Source organism: Microcaecilia unicolor, chromosome 3 (assembly GCF_901765095.1).
Source record: "Microcaecilia unicolor chromosome 3, aMicUni1.1, whole genome shotgun sequence".
Taxonomy (NCBI): Eukaryota; Metazoa; Chordata; class Amphibia; order Gymnophiona; family Siphonopidae; genus Microcaecilia; species Microcaecilia unicolor.
The window spans coordinates 136,234,315-136,258,984 of record NC_044033.1 but is presented as its reverse complement, the minus strand read 5'-3'; the positions used below and the strand labels follow the sequence as shown (position 1 = coordinate 136,258,984).

Here is a 24,670-nt window from a genome sequence, read left to right as displayed (position 1 = left end):
TCCTTGTGACTCTGGGCAAGTCACTTAACCCTCCATTGCCCGCCGCATTGAGCCTGCCATGAGTGGGAAAGCGTGGGGTAAAAATGTAACAAAAAAAAAATGGTTAAGGTATGCCTTGTTCAAGGTGCTTAACTCACATTTATAATAATTTGCCAATGTGATTTGTTGTCTGTTCATTTTATTTTTAATTATAAATAGTACAGAATGCAGTTGCTGGCATCTCCAAACATATAATACCAGTGCTTGAAACAACTTCACTGCTTGCCTATGAAACAGAGTGCGGTATAAAGTTTTTGCTCTTATTTTACCAAGTGGTTTATGATAAAATTCCATGGTATTTTGGTAAGGTTTGCACTTTCATCTGGAAGGTCTTCAAGATCTGATTTCACTAAATGTTTGCATTTGCATTTGGTGCCTTCTGTGCATTATGCTATTACCCGAGCATCAGCCTTTTCAATTGCAGGAACGCTTACGTGGAATACCTTGCCTGGCCAGTTGCATATAAGTACTAGCATTCAGCGAGTCAAGAAAATGTTAAAACACGGCTTTTTTTTTCTGATGGGCAATGTAGGGTTGGAGAGTTTGTGATGGCAGCACTTTTCTTAAGATGTATTTTAATATGTATGTTTTTATGGAAACCATTTAGTGTATAGGTGGGTTAGAAGTGTTTTAAATAAACTGTAACACTTGCTTGCCTGTTGAGCAACAGGGTGGATTACTTTTAATTTCAGAGTTGGTTTGTTGGCTCAGGGCTGGGACCAGTAAGAACTGGGAGGCCAAAAGCACAATCCACTCTCTCATCCAGTAAGTCTGTCTAGGCCAGAAGATGCAGTCCTGGAACAAGTACTTTAAACTGGCATGATGTAAACAAAAAAATCTTATGACAATTTTAGCATAAAGCAAATAAGAAATAGTAGAACAAAATAACCCCCATTAATCATTTACAGTTAGTTGCTTTTCTTAAGAAAAACTGTCTTGGTAGAGTTTCTTGGTAAAAGTTCCTTATAACTTGTCTGTCTGGACCTCTCTTGCCTGCGGAGAGCTGTATGTTGTAGCACTTTTGAGAGCCTTCAAACACAAGTGTCCATATTGGCATGAGCTCTCAGATGGAATTCTGGTGCTGGTTCTTTTTATCCTTGTTTCATGAGGCTCTTCTCTAGTCTCGGCTTGTTCTTGTGTTACGCCTATGTAAGAATGTGCTTTGCTATAGTTCTTGCTAGTTGCATATTCAGCAGCTGTGGTACTTTTCCTCCTACTCTCTCCAGCTGAAGTTGCTTGGCTAGCCAGAAGCATACTTTCTTACTGGATGAATTTAATTAGTTATGATGTAGAAATCAATCTCCTAAAATCACAGAACTTGGCAAAAAGATTAAGTTTTTTCAGTTTTCTCTGAAACAGATAAAAGGAAGAATGAACATCCTGTGGAAGAAAGTTCCAAATTCTAATGGCTTTGTCAACTAAAGATTGACCCTATAGTGATCTGTATTTTACACCCTTCAAAGATGGTAGCTGCAAAATAAGACAATCCATACTTTGACCCTTTTAAAAGGAATACCTGATAAAGAAAATCATCCAGAGCATCGCCATATAGAACTAGATTCTATTTAAGGCACTTAAAAAATTGACACCATAAAACCTCACAAGTATTCTGTAAAGCTCACCTAAAGTTAGGCGTGATTTATGGAATACATATAGTGCTTGTTCCTGTGACTCTAAAACCTTGTGTAAAAGCACATGACTTGTTTAGGTGTGGATTGGGCATATTCTAGAACACATTTTGTAAATTTTAGGAATTCCCATGCCCCTCCCATGGCTACGCTGCCTTTTGAGATTTGTGCAGCCCAATTTAGGGGCATCACTTTATAGAATACACTTAGCAAGCTATGTGTGTAAATTCTAATTAGTGCAGATAGTTTATTAACAATCATCAATGCTGATGCAGAGAACTCAAGTTCCGTGCACAAAGTGGCTACACATGCTGATTTGCATGTGGAACTCTAGTTGCTTTTACAGAATCTGGGGGATAATGTGTTAAGTTTGAAATACTATCTGTGCTTCTATGCGGAGCCAGTGAAGACCAGCAAATAATGTGGAGGAGGGGGGGTCACATGATCAAATCTACTTTTCCTACAAATCAGCCTAGCAGCTGTGTTCGGAATCAACCTTAGCTTCTTTGGTAATTTTCTGTAAAATACCTAAATATAGTGAATTACAATAGTCCAGAAATGACAAAATTAACAGACTGAACCAGTACTCTAAAATGTTGAGGAAAAAAATAAACATCAAATTAAACATAATTGTTTTGATTTTAACATAGATTTTTAAAACTATAATATTAATCTGAGGTTCCATCATTAAAGATGAGTCTAAAAGCATCCCCCCGACCCTGGACTTCTTATTCACTAAAAGCCATGACCCATCCAACATTATAATCTGCACGAAGGGAGTAAATTGTACAGCGCTGTGTAACCCTGGTAGCGCTTTATAAATGTTTAGTAGTAGTAAAGTGGAATATATACTTTCAGTTCATCTATTATATACATAATCTACGCTATAAGGCTAGGTGTGGTTATATTGACACTTGCTGGTTGTGAACATGTCTGTGTGGGGTGATATATAGATATATTATGATATAGATATTATATTAAGATATAGGTATTATAGATATAGATATATGCTTTCCTTTAGCATTAGAACATTTTTTGTAACTTTTTTTCTTTTGGGGGGGGGGGGGGGCAGGAGAAGATTTGATTTTTATCTATCCATAATAAAGTACTAACTTTTATTTTTTTTTTCTCCCCAGCTGTATTAATGTGAGGGTGAATCCTGTGCCTTCCCTGCAAAATGCAGGCAATTCAGACAATAGAAAAACAAATACCTTTTGTGAGGGAAACGATTATTACAACACCTTTTAAAGAAAAACGTGACAAGAGGCAGCTGTGCCAAGATCGACCATGGGAAGGAGCTGTCTGCAGCTTGCAGTTCTGCACTGAGCATGTCCCTTCGGAGCAGAGTGCAAGCAGCAGGATATGCAAAAAGACAGCCCCAGCACCAGCAGATGGGAGGGAGGCCGAACGAGCATTTGTCCCTCTCGCATCAGTGTATGAAAACAAACCTGGATCATTGGCTGCAGAATCGCCTAACAGCCGACGAAAACGAATCCAGCAGCATGGCTTGATACAGAAAGAAACAGAATTGCTAACGGACATGGGGAACCAAGATGGGAAGCAAAAGAAACCCACAGGTGATGTGCAGGAAGGGAGAGAGGCGGCTTCGGGGCCCAGGGATCCGGACACCACCAAAAGGACAGGAGGCAAAAGGACACTGGGAAAACGTGCCGAGGGAGCTGGCAGAAAGAAAGGTAAATCGGACTCAAAAGCATCATCAGTCTTCTCTAATCTGAGGATAAGAAAATCCCTCTCCAAGGCTAAGGATGGGACCAACAGCTCAAAAGAGGATGTTTTGGAGAGCCAGGCCCTGCAGACCGAGGAGCTGGATAGCGTGAATTCAGTTACCACCAAAACTCCGGATATAAGCATATCTGCAGACGAAGGGGGTCTCTCGGATACTGATGCTGAGCCTTTTGAGATCACACACGAAACTCGCACAGATGCTGGGGAAAGGCAAGGACAAAGGACCAGCTCTGGCTCTGAAACGGATATATATAGTTTCCATTCAGCCACAGAGCAAGAGGATTTGCTCTCGGATATCCAGCATGCGATTAGGCTGCAGCACCAGCAAGAGGCAATTAACATGAGGGTCGAGCAGCAGCATGTCACAAAACCCGGCGACAAACACATGGCTAATTCCGTAGAGCCCCCCCTGCACACTGAGCAGCTCATTGTTTCCGAGCCCAGCAGTGACAAAGAAAGTAGTCCGGACACAGAGCAGGCGTATTCTCTCTGCGTCTCTGAAATCAGAGCAAATGCTTCAACAGAGGACATCAAAAGTGAGCTGGGAGACGTGGATCTCGCTTTACACCTTGCACAAGAGCCCAGGCTGTCAGCTGAGAAACTAAAAGATCTTGCCACAGAGTTAAATATTGAAGGGAACGAGAACTGCCCAGAACGAAGGAATGATGTGCTAACAGACTCCCCTTTGCACGTCTGTACCACAGATTCAGGGGCTAAATCTAGCCAAAGCCAATGTGCAGGTACTGATGGTGCTATTAAAAATGAAGGCAGTGATTCTGCCGCTGGAACACAAGGGGTGGATTATAACGAGCAGAACCACCAAGACGTATTTTCGTATGAATTTAAAAATGGCACACCGACCCCCGGATGGATAGAAAGCCCCAAATTGTTTAAATACCCCTGTTCATCCTCACCCATTGCTGTTAAGCCCTACCCACTGATTAACCCTTGCTACATCAAAACGACGACTAGGCAGCTGAGTTCGCCCAACCACTCGCCATCTGGCTCGCCGTCTCAAAGCCCTCGTTGCCCGAGGCGGCAGGGCACAGAGCAGAGGCTAGACAAAGTGGTGAAGAAACAAAATACCAGCAATTTGGTCGGCTCCCTCAGCCGATCCGCAGACTGGACAGCCGAGCTAGAAAGTTTGAAAAGCAAAAGCCTGAAAAAGGGAGGCTCTGCAGACTTGGAGGAATACAGTGGCCCCAAGGAGAAAGTGGAATCCGAAAGCTTGCCCAGTCTGTCGAGGAAGTCATCGGGAGTACAAGTGTCTGGCAGTTTTCCTAATGTGTTCACAGGTGAGTGTCACATTGCCTTGGCTTTCTGGATTGGGCTTTGCAAAAGTAAATGCAGTGAACTGAAGCGCAAAACCAGACTGCTTATGCAAATTCTACATTTTAGATTTACATGCAGTTTGTATTATTTTACTGAGATTATCCTTTTAAGTCATCTGAGAGATTTTCTAATATATTTATGTTGGTCTAGATATTGAAACATGATTTTTTTTTAATAGCAGGCTTTTGCTTTTCAAAAGGGATGGAGTGATTAGGAATGAATGATTAATTTTGGAAATTAATTCTCCTCAATTTGTCCATATAAGCTAGTGCTGGTCAGTTACTAGAGGCTGAATGGCAGCTGTCATCTTTCCTGTCACTCACAGGGGGATGATCAAAAGCAAACTCCAGTGCTAGAGGTTGTTAGCGCCATACTAGCGCTGGCGTTTGCTAAATGATCACAGTCCCCGAGCGCATGAAACAATGCACTCGAGGGCTCTGAACGCAACTAGCACGCAAAACAGGGCTAAACATATCCTCAATGATCAGCGACCAGTGCGCCAAAGATTGGGTCGCTGGCCACGGCAAACCCTACACCAGCTCCGAGCTGGCGTTAAGGTTTGCAGATCATTGGGGAGGAACGGCGAGCCCTGTCCAGCATGCATTTGCATGCTAGCAGGCCCCCATTCCCCCCAACAAAGCAAACTTGAAGACCCTCCACCCCCCAGCGATGGGGCTGGAGGTCTCTGGTCCCCCCCCCCCCCAGGTTCAGGGAGGGCTGGAGATCGGTTGGGTCTCCAGCCCGCCCTAACTCCCCTCAACATTTCCAAAACAGTCCCTGGTGGCCCAGTGGGCGACAACCTCCCCCCCCCCCCCCCGAGCGACAGGGGGCTGGAGGTCCGCTGGACCTCCGTTACCCCCCTGACGAACCCCCCTCCCCAGGTTCAGGGAGGGCTGGAGATCTGGTGGGTCTCCAGTCCCCCTAACCCTCCCCCCAGCAAAGGGTCCCTGGTGGTCCAGCGATCAACGCACCCCCCCTACCTTGTGGGTTGGAGGAGGGAGGTAGCCTGCCTGCCTCCCTCCTCTTCGATGCCGCAAAATGACAGCGCTCAGCCCTGCCCAGTGTATCCTGGGATGCGCTTGGCGGGGCTTCACACCATATAATATGGAGACCCATTGGATCTGTCACTTGGGGGGGGGGGGGGGTTGGTCGCCCACTGGGCCACCAGGAACTGTTTTGGAAATGGGGGGGGGGGCTGGAGACCCACCGGATATCCAGCCCTCCCTGAACCTTGGGGGGGGGGGGGTCATCAGGGGGGACCGGAGGTTCGCTGGACTTCCAGCCCCTGTTGCTCAGGCACGGGTAGTTGGGGCCTGGTGGTCCTATGGACCTCCAGCCCCCTGTGTTTTGACAGGTTTGGGCTTTTGACAGCCCAGACCTATCAAACAGGTGTGGGAGGATTGTGCTGAGTGTATGCTCAGGCACTATTCTCCCGCACTTCTACACCATGATCAGACATAATTGCGTGCTTAAATTTTGCATGCAAATATCTCTGATCATAGATCTAATAACGCCCCATGCTTTTCCAGCGCTATTTTTGGAGCGCTGTTTGGAACAGCGCAGAGTTTTGATCGTCTCACTAAGCTTGTAATCTCTGCATCTAGGTCCAGCCAGTTCTGTCTGGGAACACCCACCTTTCACCACCTGTATTAGTATTCTCAAGCCAGTCTAGTTCCCCCTAGCTCAGGTGTTCTTAAACTTGTTGGGGGGAGGAGGAGGTTCTCAAACCCCTTTAACTGATCAATGAACCATCGCACCCCCTTCCTAAACCTTGTGTCCACTACGGACAGCTACATAGCACTGTTAGTAGCTAACAGTGACTTTGGCACTAAAATTCAGTAGTATACAGTTATACTACCAATAACTGTCTAGAAAGTTTCAATAAATTGCTTTGCATTTCTAGACCTTCTCCACACCCGTTTGACCTCTCTCCTCATCTGTTAAGAACCCCTGCCCTAGCTAGAGATAGTTGCATGCAGATCTAACTCATGAATATTCATTGTGGATATCCTGAAGACCCAATGGGACTAGGTGTGGCTGAAGGACTGGGTTGGGAATAGCTGCGATAGAGGGATATCAACTGCATAATCCTGCAAAATTTCAGCCTTGTGTATAGAGTAATTTTTTTTATCAATAAAAAAAAAAAGTAATTAACCCCAGAAATCACATACCCCACTTTAGGTACCTGCAATATGTAGGCTGTAGAACATGAAAAACATCAAACTTAAAAAAAAAATTGCATAGTCCCATTCTACTAACTTTCTTATTATACACAAAACTTTCAAAAATGGAAGTTGCCCCTCCCAATTTTTATAATCATTATCTTTTATCTTTATTTGTAGCCCCACTTTTGGTATCTTTTTGCTCAGCAGGGCACAAATATACTGGTTCAAGTCCCTAGGGTAGTGTTCTTCATTGAAAGGACTGGGGCCCAGTGGCGGCCCCCATTGACCATGTGTGGTTCCCTAACCCCCTCCCCCCCCCCCCCCCCCCCCAGTTCTCAGTCTTGATACTTGGCACTACATCCATTTCAGGTCTGTCTTCTACCTACAGTATCATGCAGCTCAGATTTACAAATGCCTTTACTAATCTCATAAGGGTGAAAGCGGTTTTTCCTAGCCACATAGTTCTGGAATGACTTGCCCCCTGTGCTTCATGATAGGTCTTTTTCAAGGGATTTTTTTTTTTTTGTTGTTAAATCTCTCTTAAAAACTAATGTTTCTGTTCTATTGAAATTTTTGGCATTACTTTAATCTATCCTATGACTTTCAAAAATGTGGTAAACTTCCTCAGCCCACCAGTTGGATTAGGTGGTACCCTGTTTCCCCGAAAGTAAGACATCCCCCGAAAATAAGACCTGGTAGAGGTTTTCCTGAATTGGTAGATATAAGGCCTCCCCCGAAAGTAAGACCTAGCAAATTTTTGTTTGAAAGCAGGGCTGCCGAGAGCTGGACAAGGCTGCCCCCGGGCCCCCCCCCTCCAACCACCCTCCGTCGCTCCCGGAACTAACCTTAAACGCCTCCTTTCACCTTCGCAGCAAGCAGCAGCAGGGCAGACCTCTCCTTCCTTCCGTGCCCCGCCCTCGCGGACGTTACATCAGGCGAGGGCGGGACACGGAAGGAAGGAGTGGCGTTTAAGGTTAGTTCCGGGAGCGACGGAGGGTGGGCGGGCCAACCCCGATCCAACCCCGATGTTTCTCCGAAAAATAAGACAGCCCCTGAAAATAAGACCTAGCGCATTTTTGGGGGCAAAAATTAATATAAGACAGTGTCTTATTTTTGGGGAAACACGGTATATCAAGTTGACATAATGAAAATAAGCACATTGGACATTGAGCAGCTCAAACTTGCTGAGTCATGTACTGCCAGAACCCCCCCCCCCCTGCACGCACACACACCACACACAAAAAAAAGCCGGTGGTACTGCCAACAACCTTTGGAGCAAAAATAAGAAGATTTAATTTGTCCTCGATGTGTAAAGACTGTGGCAGCCATTCCTCTAGAAAGGTAGGCAGATCTTTATCCAACAGCGATTCTGGAAGTCCAACCAGACGCAGGTTATTTCGCCTGCTCCTGTTCTCCAAATCATCGATCTTTGTCTCCAAATTCTGAACCCGCCGCTCTAATTTCTTATTAATCTCCTTCTGCGCCTCCACAGTCTCCTCCATTTCTGAAATCCGCTGTAAACCTTCATCTAACTCCAGAGTCATACTATCAATACGCTCATGAGCCTCCTCCGTCCGATCAAACAATTGCTGAAGTTTCTTGTCCAGCGCCGCCTCGACCGCTGCTGTTACCTCGGCTGTGATCTCCGTCAGCCATGCGGATCCCAACGCTAGCTCCCCAGGATCGCGCTGGTCGACCATCTTGTTGTCGGCCGGTTTAGATTTGTCTCGCTCTCTCCTCACCGTTTTTGCTGCCATTCTGTTGCTCTCCGCCAGATCTTTTAATCACTAATCATTTCTCCCACCTTATGTGAGCAAGGCTGTAGCGTATCGCACCTTGGGCACGCCAAATTAGCAGATTTTCGGGTGAATGTGCACGGAGCCTAGCTTTCCAGCGTCAGCCCTGCACCATGGCGTCACGTGACCTCAAATAAGAGGATTTAAAAAAAAACACAAAAAAAAGAACCTGGAGGAGGGGAGAGCAAGTCTGAAAGGACTGGAGAAAGGATGATGAAGACTGGTATTGGGGATTGGGATGAGCTGGGATGGAATTGGAGTAGACTGTTAGAAGAGCTGAGGAACATAGGCTTAGGGCAGTGGTTCCCAAATTGTGTGTGGGGGGAGTGGAGACAGAGGAGGCAGATGCTGGATTAGGGGGAGAAACAGAGGGGGCTTAGGCTGGATGGAAGGGGAGTGTGAAGGAAGTGGAGTGGAGGAGTGGCCTAGTGGTTAGGGTGGTGGACTCTGGTCCTGAGGAACTGAGTTCGATTCCCACTTCAGGCACAGGCAGCTCCTTGTGACTCTGGGCAAGTCACTTAACCCTCCATTGCCCCATGTAAGCCGCATTGAGCCTGGCATGAGTGGGAAAGCGCGGGGTACAAATGTAACAAAAAAGGAAGGCAGAGGGTGGATGAAACTAGGGAGAGGGAGGGATGGAAGGGGGAGAGGAGGGCAGATGCTGGATGAAAAGGGGAGAGAGGATTTTGGGAGAAACATGAGGATTAGGCTGTAAGGAAGGGGAGCGCAAGGGAGGGCAGAGGCTGGACGAAAGTGGCAAGAGGAAGGGCATGCATAGGAATTCAGGTGTTGGTGGCTGTAGCATGCTACCGATTTGTTTGTGCAAGCAGCCTGGAGCTTGAACCTCAGGCAGTGGACCTCTTCAGCTAGTGGGGCTTGGGCATCCCCACCAGCAAAGGTAGTACTCAGTGCTGTTGGGGGTGGGGGGGGGGGGGAGAGAGATTTGAGAAGAAATGTGTAGCCTAGGGGTGCTGTGACCCACAAACGTTTGGGAACCACTGGCTTAGTGAAAAGAGAAAGTATGTGGAGATGTAAACTTTATTTTGATTACACAAATTACTCTGAAAGCAATTGAACAGCCAGGCTGTCTGGGAGAGGGGACACCTCAGAACAGCTGTATCGTTGGAGGACTTCCCTTGCATAGTGTGCCAAAGATCATGACTCTCACAGTGGAGCCGCTGCTCTATTGTAAAATTATTACTGCAAAACTATATAAAAGCTATAAGGAATGAGCGCACACATTCTGCCACATTAAAAAAAAAATGGCAGTAATACACCGGGGCAAAATGTCACCCTTCCTGTTGGTGCCTGAGCAGTGATTTGACTCAAGCACTGACAAGAAGGGTAGCTTTAGTTTTTGATTTAAAAAAAAAAAAAAAAAAGTTCCCAGCTGCCAGTATCTGCATCTGCCCTCCCTCCCCTCATTGTACTGTAAGAGGTAGGAGTGATGTCCCTTGTTACTGCTTTTGCTGCTGCTACCTTGAAAAATGGTTGCCAAGTATCTGGATATTTTCAGTGTTGGTATCCTCCAGCCTTCTCCACCTTCCAGCGCAGAGACTGTGGTTGGATCCAGCCAATGGGAAGGCTGGATTAGTCAGAGGAAGGAGCGGTTGAGCTGCAGGTGCTGTGAAAGAGACTGAACTCTGCACAGGACCTTGGAAAGAGCCAGTGGAAATGAGGAGTGGAAAACTGTAGAGGAGGTGTTTGGGAAGAGGTAAGAGGAATGGGGGGGGGGGGGGGGGGGGGAGGGGCTGCTGCACATAGAGAAAATCCTGCATGAAATGGAAAAATTTTACATGATTAGGCAGAGCTTTGGGGGGGAGGGGGTGGTAGTGGGGCATTGACTGAATAAGCATATGAACTGTCTGTCTGAATTAAAAAGAGAACGGGGGAAAAATTATGGGGAGGGAAGGATTGTAGTAGTTGGTATGAACAGGAAGACTAGAGCCATATCTTGTTTACCATCTTCTATATTTGTCAGTGACGTGACCAAGAATGCATAAATTTATATCAGAAGAGCAAGTGTGTGTACTGTATATGATTGAATGAAAAGTGAGAGTGAATGTTTCTCTGGTGGGGACAGTATCTCATAAGTAGCTTCTGCAGAAAAATCCACTGGTACCAAATGTGTTATGTACCAGTGTGTGTATGTGTATATACTAAGTGGAGGGAAACTTTTTGAAAGGAATTCACCCAAGTAAATTATATTATACTGTCTCTACTCTCGAGCTATATTCTCTTGCTATTTCTATGTGAAACTTTTTTTTTTTTTTCTTATGTTCTAAAACATTTTCTGAATTTATATCTCAGACACATCGTTGGTAAATATCACTTGTTGATGTACATAAGAACAGCCATACTGGGTCCGGCCAGTGGTCCAAATATCCCAGTATTACATTTCCAACAGTGGCCAATCCAGGTCACAAGTACCTGGCAGAAACCCAAATAGTAGCAGCATTCCATGTTATTAATCCCAGGGCAAGCAGTGACTTTCCTACGTGTGTCCTAATAGCAGACTATGGACTTTTCCTCCAGGAACTTGTCCAAACATTTTCTAAACCCAGATACGTTAATTGCTGTTACTATGTCCTCTGGCAAAGAGTTCCAGAGCTTAATTATTTGTTGAGTGAAAAATATTTCCTCCTATTTGTTTTAAAAGTATTTCCATGTCATTTCTTTGAGTGTCCCCAAGTCCTTGTACTTTTGGAACAAGTAAAAAAGTGATTCACTACTACTCGTTCTACACTACTCAGGATTTTGTAGACCTCAAACATATTCTCCCTCAGCTGTCTCTTTTCCAAGCTGAAAAGCCCTAACCTCTTTAGCCTTTCCTTATCCCACTTAATCATTGTGTTTGCTCTTCTTTGAACCTTTTCTAATTCTGCTTTATATTTTTTGAGATACAGAGACCAGAACTGAATGCAATACTCAAGGTGAGGTTGCACCATGGAGCAATACAGAGGCACTATAGTATAGTATTTTTAGTCTTATTTTTAATTCCTACCATCCTGTTTGTAAATAATACGCTGAAATCTTCTGTCTAGTGTGTGGAGGCAGTGGCCAGAAAAGCAATGACACCTAGATCTTTCTTGGGTGCTGACCCCTCAAGTTGAACCCTAGCATCAAGTAACTATGATTTGGATTATTCTTTCCAATGTGCATCACTTTGCATTTGTCCACATTAAATTTCATCTGCCATTTGGCTGTCCGGTCTTCCTGCAATTTTTCAGTCTGCATATGTTTTAACAACCTTGAATAGTTTTGTCATCTGCAAGTTTAATCTCCTCACACGTTCTGATTTCCTTACTGTGAGCCGTAATTTTATTCTTTATTATGGTTTCCACTATTTTACCAGGCACTGACGTCGGGCTTACTGGTCTGTAATTTCCTGGATCATCCCTAGAACCCTTTTAAAAAAATTGGCATTACATTGGCCACCCTCCAGTCTTCAGTACAGACCATTTTAATGACAGGTTACTTATTACTAACTAAAAAAGGAAGCCACACGAAGTGTGGAGGTGCACTTAATCCCCACGAAACAATATAGAGAGAAAAGGAGAAGAGTGGGGGAAAATAGGCTCTTTCCAATCAATAGGGGAGACGTATATTGAAAAAAGTATAATATTTATTGTAACAGGTTGACTCAACCTGTTACAATAAATATTATACTTTTTTCAAATATACATCTCCCCTATTGATTGGAAAGAGCCTATTTTTCCCCAACTCTTCTCCTTTTCTCTCTACATATTACTGACAGCAGATCAGCAATTTGATGCTTAGGTTCTTTTAGTACCTTGGCAATAGTGGGTGAAACTTTGTCCAGCTTTCTCGATTCACTGCTGTAACCACTGCCTACTCTGTTCAAAGCATGTGCCTTACAGCCTTCCTGTAAACTACATATCAGTTGCATGCTATTTTAAGCATTTATTTCCTTGGAGTTGTACATATAAGCACCGTATGAATTTATAGTGCATAGATGCCAAAATTCTGACTGAGCTTTTTTTGTAAATCTGTGCATCAGTGGTCAGGTAGGCATATGCAGGGACAGAGTCAGGGGAGAGCATGGTAGAGCATCACTTACATGAATAACATATAGAATACTATGTTACACATGCATCTCCAGCATGTAGATGCAAGCACTTGTATCAGCTCTGTGGCAGGCATAAGTATTCACACTGTATTTTAATAGTTACATTAGTATACTCTAAAGGAAAGGAGGTGCCCAGGTTGCTCTATAGAACAGATTCCTACCAGATGCCCAATTACAGAATTCCTTCTATGCTCCTTGACAACCTGCTTCTAAATGCCACACCCAGAACTGGGAACTGTAGTTTTCTATATGCAAGGTCTGGAAAGTTTGTGTGTTGTGTATGTGTTGGAGGAGGGGGGAGGGAGGCCATGAATGAAGATCCGGGGAGGGGTTAGGCCAAGCAGTCACACTCTGGGGGAGGTCCATAATAGAGGCACCACAGACATGTTTGTCTACAGACCTTATAGCATTAATCTGTTCCTGATTGAACTGCTCAATAAGTAGTCTGAAGTGCCATAGGTTTAATTAAGGACCACATGGCTCGAGTTGATTTAGCATTGAATCACGGAGTTGCAGGAAGAGCATTGGTTATAGCAGCAAGAGGATTCACTATGTTTTAAGTATTGGAACCACAGATAAAGGCGGTATGAGGCCATGTGAGTTCAAATCAGAAATGGAAAATGGAGGAGGACGAGGGGCCACACAGCTGCACACACAAGTATTTTTGGGAGGGGTCGGCTGCAGGTACAGGCAGCATAACCAAGACAGATGGATGCACCTTCCTCTTACCCCTATTGCCCAGGCTAAACCCACAAAGCATTTGGCATACAGAGGTGCAGCTTTATAGGAATAAATCTGTTTTGAGCCATCTTTGTTTTATTGTGGAGCTTGATACACAGCAATTCAAACAATAATCAGGGTGGTTTACAATGAGTAATCACAAAATAGAAGGTAACACAAAAGAAAGCAAGAGGTGCTGTGCCGATCACATCACCAACACCAAAAACCTACAGCTAATCGGCAAACACCAGCTCAAAAAAGTTTCTTCAAACCAGTCTTGAATCTAGTCAAGGAAGATTCCAGCATAAGGTAGTTGGGGAGAGAATTCCCTAATAAAGGAATCAAAATATAAAATGCAGGATCCCGAGTCACGGATGGATAAACCTGCAGGGGAGAGAAAAATCAAAAGCCTAGCAACTGTAGAGCACAAATACCTAGAGAAGTCTGGGGGAAATAAGGGACAAGGAGGACCTGTTTTCAAAACCTGAAATGTTTAATAGCATATTGAGTTCCTTGCCCTCAGCCCACTGTCCAAAGCCAGCCAAGCAAGGCTGGTCCAGCCCACACATAATCCAATCATCTCCACCGCCCCTGACCGCCTGGTGGTACCGTGCCTCTCGCTATATTGGGAACCTACCTTTCCTGAGCTGCAGCAGCCAAATGTTCCACACATTTTTCCCCAGCGAGTGGGTGGACTTGGAGGCCCCTGGCGTAGCCTACCTGCAGACCTGGCTGGTCTTATCCCATGGTTTTCCCTTCTGCTTAATGGCTCAGTAGCCACTGGCTACCATGCCACTCCCCTGGGGAGAAGACAAAGGGGGAACATTTCACCCTTTCTCCCCATTTCTCTTCATAGAGGGATAAGATTGCCTGGTTACTGTCACCTTCCTGATCGACGGAGCTCATAGTCTCCCTCTTGTGTAGTCTAGGGCTCCTCTGCTTGTGCAAAAATGACTGAAGGGGAGAAAAATACAACTAAAAATGTATAATAGTGGGACTTGATTTTAAAGAAAATATCACAAGCCACTCTAAGTCCAAAGTTGTAGACATTGGAGGTGGAAAAGGGGAGTGTAAAAGTGTGGTGGAGATTACATGCTAGCAGAGGGGTAGGTAAGTTGTTTTTATTGTATGAGCCTGGAGTTTGCAGGGAGCTTGAGAGAGCTGCTGTTCAGCAATGCAGGAGGTGGCAGTGAGGCTGTGGTGATATAATAAGGTAATGGTCTGCTTGGAATGGCGATAGGCAAAGATGCATATGCTGACAGGGAAATCTATAAGAATAGTGAAGCTAGGATTGCCAGCTGGCTAGAGTGCTTTTTCAGTGGGCAGATTTTTGTATTAATCTCTAGAAGTCAGAAGGAAGGCAAAAATGTCTGCCTGAAAAATAAGAATTTAGACCTGTATCTGCAGCTCTTCTGTCCTTTTCTCCTCACAGCGATTTGAGCCTGTCCTATCTGCTTCCAGTCTTAATAGGAGTACCCATAAATCAATCTGCTCCCTGATGGTCCCATATTGGAAGGACTCGGGATACGAAAGGGATCCTTTAGTTTAGGATCCAGTGAATGGACATGCACTGGGTATGGGGGCACTGGGAAGTAGTTCTAGTTCCTGGAAAAAAAAAAAGAGATGAGCTGAGTGGAAGTTTCTGTGCTGTGCAGGTGAGGTTGGTTTGTGAGGTGGGAAGATTGAGCCCAGTGCTGCTTCTGAAATTTACTTTGGTGAGAGTGGGTGGTATGAAGCGTGTCCTGTACTTGAAGTGAGTGTTGAGAGGGGTAGGAATTCTTAGAGGGATTGGGTGGTGGGATCTGTGAAGGTTCTGCTACAGGTTGAGGGAAAGCTGGTAGCAACTCCAAGATCGTTACTTGAAGGGCCAAGATGGGGGGGGAGGGGGTGGCGGCGGCGGCGGTGATTCACTGAGTTAGCAGCAGGCAGCACCAGCACAACACAAGGTGTAGATGTGCAGTGTTCTGTCTCCCTCTTTGTGGGAACAGTGTTGCATAAATAGTTTCACTTTTGATAGTAGTGTATTTCAAATTTGGGGTGGGTGTTTTTTCTTTGCCTCTTCTTCTCGCAGCTCCATAAAATTTAAATACATTAGCTGGAGGGGTTCCCCACTAGCTACACAAAATGTCACTAGGTGAACGTGGGCAAAAAGTGGATGGATCCTGGCCTTCTGCTTTGAAAAGTTGTGCTGGCATAGAGAAATCCACTGGTACAAACGTTCCCGATTACATATTATGCAGAGGGAAGATTTGAGCTCAAATAATTTACTCAGAAAGCTAGTTATCTGAGTAAATTTCCTTTTAAAATTGTCCTAATACTGTCTCTACTCTGTCTATATCCTTTCAGAGGCACCAGAGAGTTAAATATTTAAGGTTGCTGCTTTTTGAGAAGCATTATGTTTTTTTTTTTTTTTTAATACTTATGTTCCACAGATACATCTAGATATCACTCTTATCTATGCTTAGCACCTCTGCCTTGTACCAAAGACAATGGAGAGTAAAAATGACTTGCCCTTGTTCTCAGCCCATGCTGCTCCATTCAATGCTTGTTTGTTTAGTCACTATGCTCACTTACAAGCTGCTAGTGCTATCACACCCTATATTAGGCCCTAAAGTCTTTCCCCAAACTATTTCGGAGGAGCTGACGTGTTGGGAAGGCCATCAACAGAGATTCTGAGAGAGGGGTTAGGGAAAGATTTGGGATTCAGGAAAGAAGTAAATGAAGGTCTATGGTAAGGGCGCACAAACGTTTGCCAAAGTCAAAAGAGAGTATGACAGCTAGGATGAGTATTTCCAGTTTTTAAAACTTGATTAAGACTTGTTTAAAAAAAAATTGCCTAATTGACGTGAAAACAGCTATACGTATTTCTAGTACCCTTCTAAAGGACTAATTTTAGCTCAGAAATGTAAATATGTATACTTTTTTTTTTTTCTTTCATAAAATCAGAAGACCTAGTTGTGTAAAAGTGAAGTATATAAACTAATGTGTGATGAAATCTTAACAATCTAAAGGATATGGAATTCTCTGCCTAATCCATTAAGACATGTTACCAATTACCTCTTATTTTGTAAGCTGTTGAAAGCATTTTTATTTATCAAATCCCTTACTCACACTTTGTAATTTTTAGCTCTCGGGCATGCTTGGAACCCTGCTCTTGTTCAGTAGTAGTGAAGTTTGTGTATTGTTTTATTACTACCTATGCTAATACTAATTGTATTGAACTTTTTGCAAATGTTTGTTGGCCACATTGAACTCGATGGGATAATGCAGGATATCAATGTCATAAATAAAATTTTGTTCCTTCTAAAATAAACACCTTTGTACTTCTAAGTGGCAATTGTCTTTTGACCTAGTAGAGAACTCTAGTCATTTGAATGGCCAACATGTGGCATGAAATCTTTGGTGCTGATTTTCTTCTAATCAATTTCTGAAAAGGCTGTAAGCAAAAACAAAAAAACTAGTGTCTTTCCACAAATTATGGGCCCGATATTCAAAGGAGATGCTCCTGACGGCTTAAACTGTTTTCCACGTTTAGCCAGCCGTTTTGAAAGTGGGTAGGAGAAGGACAGAGTTATGTGGGTTCCAGCAGTATTCTGTGCCAGTGCCTGCATAGCTAACTGGGCAAGTAGGACAGCATAAATAGCTGTCTTAACTTTGCCTAGTTAGCTGTGTGGGTGCCGGCCCTGAAGAGTGGCCAGAGTCCACATAACTAGTAAGTAGATGACCTCCCCTTCCAAGTTGCAGTAGGCCCCCTTCTAACTGAAAAGGCCTGGTGGTCTAGTGTTCATTGGAGCAGGAACAAACCCCGCTCACTCCTTCCCCTTGTGGCTTCTGCTAGAAAATGTTCGTTCATTCAATTTACCATATCGCATAAGACATATGATGGATCTAGGCGGTGAAAAAGTCTTGTCTGTAATAAGGCGATGAGGACATAAAACCCACTTGATTGGGATGAATAATATTCCCAATACTTTTAATAAATCTATTGGATAATATTTTTGCATAAATTTTATAATCTACATTAAGCAAAGAAATTGGTCTATAATTGGAGATTAGAGTGGAATCTTTATTTGGTTATGGGAGTACTGTAATACTAGCTTCCACAAAATGGTTATTAATAGCGGGATTCAGTTCAAGCAAATGGAAATAGGAGAGTAAATGAGATGAGATCTTTTTGAAAGAAGTGATAAAATTCACTAGGGAGGCCGTCTGGCCCTGGTGCCTTTTTAGTATTTTAATTGAGAAACTGTTTTCTGAAATTCTTGTGGTGTAATAGGAGATTGCATATGTTTGATATCATAAGCATTCCATTCTGGGCAAGGAAGAGACTGCAAAAAAGATTCCAATTCCGTAGAGTCATAAAAGGATTCTGATTTATATCATTTGGGATAAAAGGAGTGAAATGCTCCAAGAATGTCCTTTGTGGAAGACAATATACTTTTATTATGATAACTGGAATTTGAGTTTTGAGTCTTTTACGTTTCAAGTAATTAGCAAGTAATGTTCCCTTTTGATTCATCTCTGAAGAAGTAGATCTTTTTTTGTATAAAGAGTTCCTCATCAGCTCTCTTGACTTCAAATCCTGTTGTATTCATATTTGTGTTTAATAAGAGACTTGGATACAGCTGGATTTTGATCCATTTGATATTTGTGTTCTAGGTCTTTAATAAGGGATTCCAATTCAGTTAAGCATTTATTTTTTTTCTTTGGTTTGATGTGCTGTTATGGAAATTCTCCTCGTAAGGAGGCTTTCTATGTGACTTGCATTAGTATCAGATGGATCATTTTCACAAAAAAATTAATAAATTCAGTGACTCCGTTATAAATAAGTATCTACTGTGAGGAGTTGACAATTGAGTCTCCATTGTGGAGATCTAAGGGGATTAATTAAATTCAGTTGGGGAGAAAAAGATGTTGCCGCATGGTCTGAGATGGATATCGGTTCTATATGAACCTTAAAAACACTCTGGATAAGATTATTTAAAATAAGAAAAAAATCAATATGGGAGAAACTTGATGCAGGGTGGAGAAAAAGTTATATACCATTGCAGTAGGTGAAAATTGTCTCCAAGGATCTGTAAGATGGTATGAGTCAATGACTTTAGAGTTATGAGTCTTGGGGACATAAAGGGCTCTAGATTGCCTGCCTATCTAACCAAAGAGTCTAGGGGCATAGTGAAGTCTCCAGCAATTATTAAAGGTAATGGTTCACATTCTGCAATCTTATCTGCCAATTCAGTAAAGAAAAGGACAGTCTTAGCAGCGTACCCATTAAGCAATAAAAAATCTTAATATAACAGACTTTCGTCAGAACCAATTTTTCCTCAGTATCGGAAAATTTGTGTTTAATTTGTCCATGTAAATTTTTATGGAAGAGAATTGCCACACCATTTTTCTTCCCCTATGCTAGGGAGGAGACTGTAATGTTGATCCAATTGGTGTTTTTAATGAGAGAATTTTCTTCAGAAAGATGGATTTCTTGTAGAAATACAACATGGGCATTCATTTTTTTTTTTTTTTTAAAGGCAAGTATGACCTTCTTCCTTTTAATAGAATGTTGAAGACCATGTATGTTCCAAGAGACGAATTTACATGGCATTATTACCATTTAATGGAACTATTTCTATCCAGAATACAAGCAGTAAATATATGGCATTTAGTATGTGTCAAAAGAAAAATGAAATAATTAGATTCCAGTGGAAAGAAAAAAATACTCGGTATATGCAGTAGGTATTCCACAAAAATCAAATATAGCCAGGCAATAAACAGAAAGGTGGAACTTGTGTTAGAAAACATAGCAGCCAAAAGAGCCATCGGCTCAAGCTACTTGAAGCTTAGATGAGTGTAGAGGTGCGTATGAGAGAGAAGCATGGCGGGAGGAAAGATGGAATACACTCCCGCTCAAAGATATTAATAGCCATGGTAGCAAAAGAAAATGACAGATTAATCATTAAATATAGTACAAATTATCTGACAAGAATAACAACTATCGGGTAGTATTTGTCCAACCGGAAGTAGATCCAGAAGTTGGAAGTAAAAGAAGGTTTAGAGTTTTTCTAGATGAGCAGTTTTGTTGGTCACATCACTGAATTGCTGGAAGTCATTAGCTGTTTGATCAAGTTTCTCTTCGGCTTTCAAGAGCCTGTTTTGACAATCAGTTACCGCTGTAGAGAGGGATGCTAGATCGGCTTTCAGTGTGCAAATTGTGTCATAGTGCCTCATGGTGAGATCTGTAAGTGCTCTGAGTTCTTCCATAATTGTTTCTGATGAAGCCATGTGAGAGGCTTTGGCCGGTGCCATTTTCTCTGGCGTAGGTGGATCAATTTTGGATCTCTTTGAGGCCAAACATGAAGTAGAAGGATTATCTTGTTTTTGTGGTTTGGAGTTGGACGTCTTCTGCTAGTAAGACGATTAGAAGGAGATGGCCAAAATATGAGCAGTTATAACGATTTTTCTGCAGTGAAGGGAGAGAGCTCCTTGCTCATGCGTCCATCTTTGTTGCGTGTCTCTAGCGCCCCCATTGATTTAGAAATTCTGTCGCAATGCTAACATTTGAATCGCTACAGTTATTTTCTAACTCTTAAGGCCCGATACACAAAGCTTACTGTGTTTGTAACGTTTGCTTTAGACTGGTTGGAACCAGTTTAAAGCAAATGTTGTTTAGCATCTAATGCACAAAGGGAATCTGCGTGGCTTTTAACTGTTTGCCATAGCTGCTAGCGATAATCCAATGCAAACGTCTCATAATGAGCTCATTAATATTAAAATGAGCATTCTGTGCAATGCACTATCTTTTAATGTGCAGTATTTTCTGGCAGGTCTGTCGTTGTGTGAGGAGCTCTCTGCTTGATTTATTCAATTGCAAAACTTGTCCGAGAGCAGAGAACAGCTTAGAAGAATGGAAAAACAAGCGGACGCCAACTGGCTGGAGAAAAGCCCCTATGATCTGGGGGGCTTTCAACAAGGAGGAGATTCATAAGGGAAATCATCAGGGCCAGCCTGAGGGAAGGCAAGCAAGCTGCAGGAGGAAGGTGGAGCTAGCAATCAGAGCAGTGCAGGAGAAGGGAGACCTGGGGGGGGGGGGGGGCAGCAGTGGAGCCAGCAATGGAAAGGAGACCTGGGGGGGGGGGGGGGGGGGGCAGCAGTGGAGCCAGCAATGGAAAGGAGAGCTTATAGCAGTGGGATTCCTGGGCTTGTGCAGACATAGACACCGAGAGACTGCGCATGTGCTAGTTGCTTTTCCTATTGAGCTGTTTGCTGAATTTACATGAATCTCATTTGCATATGATTTTTGTTTTTTAGTATCAGCCCCTTACTCTGCTGAGCTATTAAGAATTATATTCACTTGTATGACAAGCTGAAAACAGCTGAAGTAATTTAGAAAGCTGAGAATTTTTGAGCAACTGGAGACTAAAGCTGAAGATTGTTTCCTTAAGACTCTGAACTTTTAAAAAAACAAACTCAGTTGTACTGAGGTGCTACTGTCAGTGATGGTACTCTAATATTGATTACAGTGAAATTCTGACCCGATGCAATAGAGTAATTTTGTGAACAGCTTTCTAACAACTAAATCACAATACTGGAATATAAAATCAAGGCTGAGATTGCATAGTTTACTGTGAGTGTATTTGGAATTCTGTGAGCTGGTTTCATACCAGAAACCATTTACCTTTAAGTGGGAGGGCTAGCTTAGAGATCCATAATAATAAAAATATTTATTACTAATTATTGATAGGACAGTAGCAGGTATCTGGATCTTCAGAGAAGTTGATGGTTCTAGACAAAAGGCAGGCCAGCATCTCAGTGGTACCCAACACAAGAAAGCATCGATGCTGGTGAAGAACAGATTTTTGTGTGCACAAGAAACATCTAATATAATAAAACGCACCGTGAACGTTCTAATGAGGACAACGTTCTGAAGTCACTAAAACACTCTCTGAAGGGTTCGTGGCGTTCGTGGTGTGAAGCCACCCAGCCGTCTCTGCCCCGCCCTCGCGTCAAACGTCATGACGTCGAGGGCGGGGAAAACACACGGATCTCGAGGGCAGAAAAAAAAACAAACGGATCGCACCCACGCACGGTGCGTTTTACTATATTAGATTTACCTCTGTGGTGGCGGTTCCGGCAGCGCAGCGTCAGGGAAGGAGGTGGCGCTCCCGACGTCTAGCCTTCCCTTCGCTGTGTTCCGCCTTCTTCTGACGTCAATGATGACGTCAGAAGAAGGCAGAACACAGCGAAGGGAAGGCTAGACGTCGGAAACGCCGCCTCCTTCCCTGACGCTGCGCTGCCGGAACAGCCACCACGGAGGTAAATAAAAAAAAAGAAAAGGGATGTTGGGGGGATAGAAGAGGGTGGGCAGCAAAGTTGAACACTGGGAGCAGGAGGGCAGGGGAAAAACGACAGCATGGATGCGAAGGGGGGGGGGAAGAAGAGGGCGGGCCAGGCTGGGACATGGGACAGAGAGGAGCATGGATGCGAGGGGGGGTCATGGAAGGAAGAGAGGGGAATTACAGGAAAAGGAAGAATGGAGGGGGCAGGGGACAGAGGAGCATGGATGGACATGGATTGGAAGGGCAGGACTCAGGGAGAGGGGAATTGCTGGATAGGGATGAATGGAGGGGACAGATGGGCATGGATGGATATAGATTGCAGGGCAGGCCTCAGGCAGAGAGGGGAAATGCTGGATAGGGAAAAATGGAGGGGCCAGGTGACAGAGGAGCATGGATGGGCATGGATTGGAAGGGCAGGACTCAGGGAGAGGGGAATTGCTGGATAGGGATGAATGGAGGGGACAGATGGGCATGGATGGATATGGATTGCAGGGCAGGCCTCAGGCAGAGAGGGGAAATGCTGGATAGGGATGAATGGAGGGGGCAGGTGACAGAGAAACATGGATGGCCATGGATTGGGAGGGCAGGGCTCAGGGAGATAGGGGAATTGCTGGAAAAGGATGAATGGAGGGGGCAGGGGACAGATGGCCATGGATTGGGAGGGCACGGCTCACACTCTCTCTCTCATATACAATGTCTTTCTGACTCTCACTCTCACACACTCTGTCTCACACTGTATCACATTCACTCTCTATGTGCCACACAGTCACTCACACACTCGCTTGGTCTCATACACTCACTCTCACAGAGAATCTGTGTCTTACACACTCTCTCTCGCCCACACACACACACTCTCTCTCACACTGTGTCTCACATACACACTTGCACACACTCTCATTCTCACACACACACTCTCTCACAAACACACTCACACCCAGACTCACTCTCTCTCTCACACACTCACACTTTCACTCTGACTCTCAAACAGTCACTCTCACATACACTGTCCCAAACATACACACTCCAAGGAAAACCTTGCTAGCGCCCGTTTCATTTGTGTCAGAAACGGGCCTTTTTTTACTAGTTTTGATTAAAGTGACACATTCCACATTTAGGTTGGCTTAGTGGGCAGATTAAGGGTTAAGTCAGTGTAAGGGAGGGGGGAAGTATTGAGAGAGCTTAGAAAGGTGTGAGGTAATTTGGTAATTGGAATCACTCAAAGTATTCCACCAATCAGAGGAGCCAAGCAGAGGAAAATTTAGCAGGGTTTTTGGGTGGGATTCAATTTTTTTTGGTGAGAGAAGTCAGGAGGTGGCAAGGTTTTTTTTTTTTTTTTTTTAAGGGGGTCTCACGTGACACTTGTCTTACCAGGGCTGGAACTAGGTGTTTGGTGCTGACCAGGTGTAGCTTCAGAGGCAGTTCTGGTGCTTGGGGCTTCGTGGCTTCTTCTTGGATTCTCCTTCTTAGCATTCCCTCCCTCCTCTGCTGGCGCCTTCTCAAAATGGTGGTGCCCTGCCCATTGCATCCTGGTACTCGTGGAGGAGGGAGGGCCTGCTAGTTTCTCCCTTCTCCAACTTTGAGGTAGGCCGTGGGGGTGGGGGGGGGAGGGGAGGATAATTTGCATGCTATTGATGATAGCAGTCTTAATGCTCTGCACTGTTCTGTGCTGTGTGGAGCTTCTGATCATCTGTATCCTTGTGACTCTGAGCAAGTAACTGAATACTTTGTTGCCCCAGGTACAAAATAAGTATCTATAGTTAATATATAAACAGCTTTGATAAACAGGCGGTATATCAAATCCTATCCCCTTTACCTTACTCATCTAAAGACATCTTCAGAAGACAATTCTGTGGAGCGTTTATGTGTAGTGCTCTGGTCACTGATCACAGGGGCTGGAGAACAGGTTTAGTAATCACAGGAAAAAAAAAAAGGATCAGTACAGAAGTGATGCTGTAACCCCTAGTGAGCTACATCTACTCATTCAATCTACTTATCTCCTGCTGACCAGCCTTGCTGGAATACTTGCTGTGAGATCCCTGCAGAGAGACAGCAGGCCTGATTAAGCAGAGACACAGATTACACTTTTTTGCTTTTCTTTCTCTTGGTAGGCAGATGCTCAAAACTCTGGTGCTATTCTGAACAGCGCTAGAAAAATACCGCCAGATCAGCGCAGCGAAGGAGTTCTCAAATGCTCAACACTAATTATATGCAGATTTAGGCACACTGTTAGCATTGAGCATTAGGGAGTTGAGGGGGAGGATTGTGCGTGGTACATGAGCTCAAGAGTTGTGTGTCGAGTGCAGCTCTTGAGCACGTACAGTGGGGGAAATAAGTATTTGATCCCTTGCTGATTTTGTAAGTTTGCCCACTGACAAAGACATGAGCAGCCCATAATTGAAGGGTAGGTTATTGGTAACAGTGAGAGATAGCACATCACAAATTAAATCCGGAAAATCACATTGTGGAAAGTATATGAATTTATTTGCATTCTGCAGAGGGAAATAAGTATTTGATCCCCCACCAACCAGTAAGAGATCTGGCCCCTACAGACCAGGTAGATGCTCCAAATCAACTCGTTACCTGCATGACAGACAGCTGTCGGCAATGGTCACCTGTATGAAAGACACCTGTCCACAGACTCAGTGAATCAGTCAGACTCTAACCTCTACAAAATGGCCAAGAGCAAGGAGCTGTCTAAGGATGTCAGGGACAAGATCATACACCTGCACAAGGCTGGAATGGGCTACAAAACCATCAGTAAGACGCTGGGCGAGAAGGAGACAACTGTTGGTGCCATAGTAAGAAAATGGAAGAAGTACAAAAT

General features: G+C 43.9%; 1 protein-coding gene across 1 annotated transcript in view; it reads left to right on the top strand.

Annotated features, from left to right (window-relative positions):
- FMN2 (formin 2) overlaps positions 1-24,670 on the top strand; it is a 434,815-nt gene that overhangs the window by 29,313 nt on the left and 380,832 nt on the right. Inside the window, exon 2 of the mRNA XM_030196386.1 lies at positions 2,804-4,708. Within this exon, the coding sequence (XP_030052246.1) occupies positions 2,845-4,708 (1,864 nt within the window). The 5' untranslated portion in view covers positions 2,804-2,844. The remainder of the gene's footprint in view (positions 1-2,803; positions 4,709-24,670) is intronic.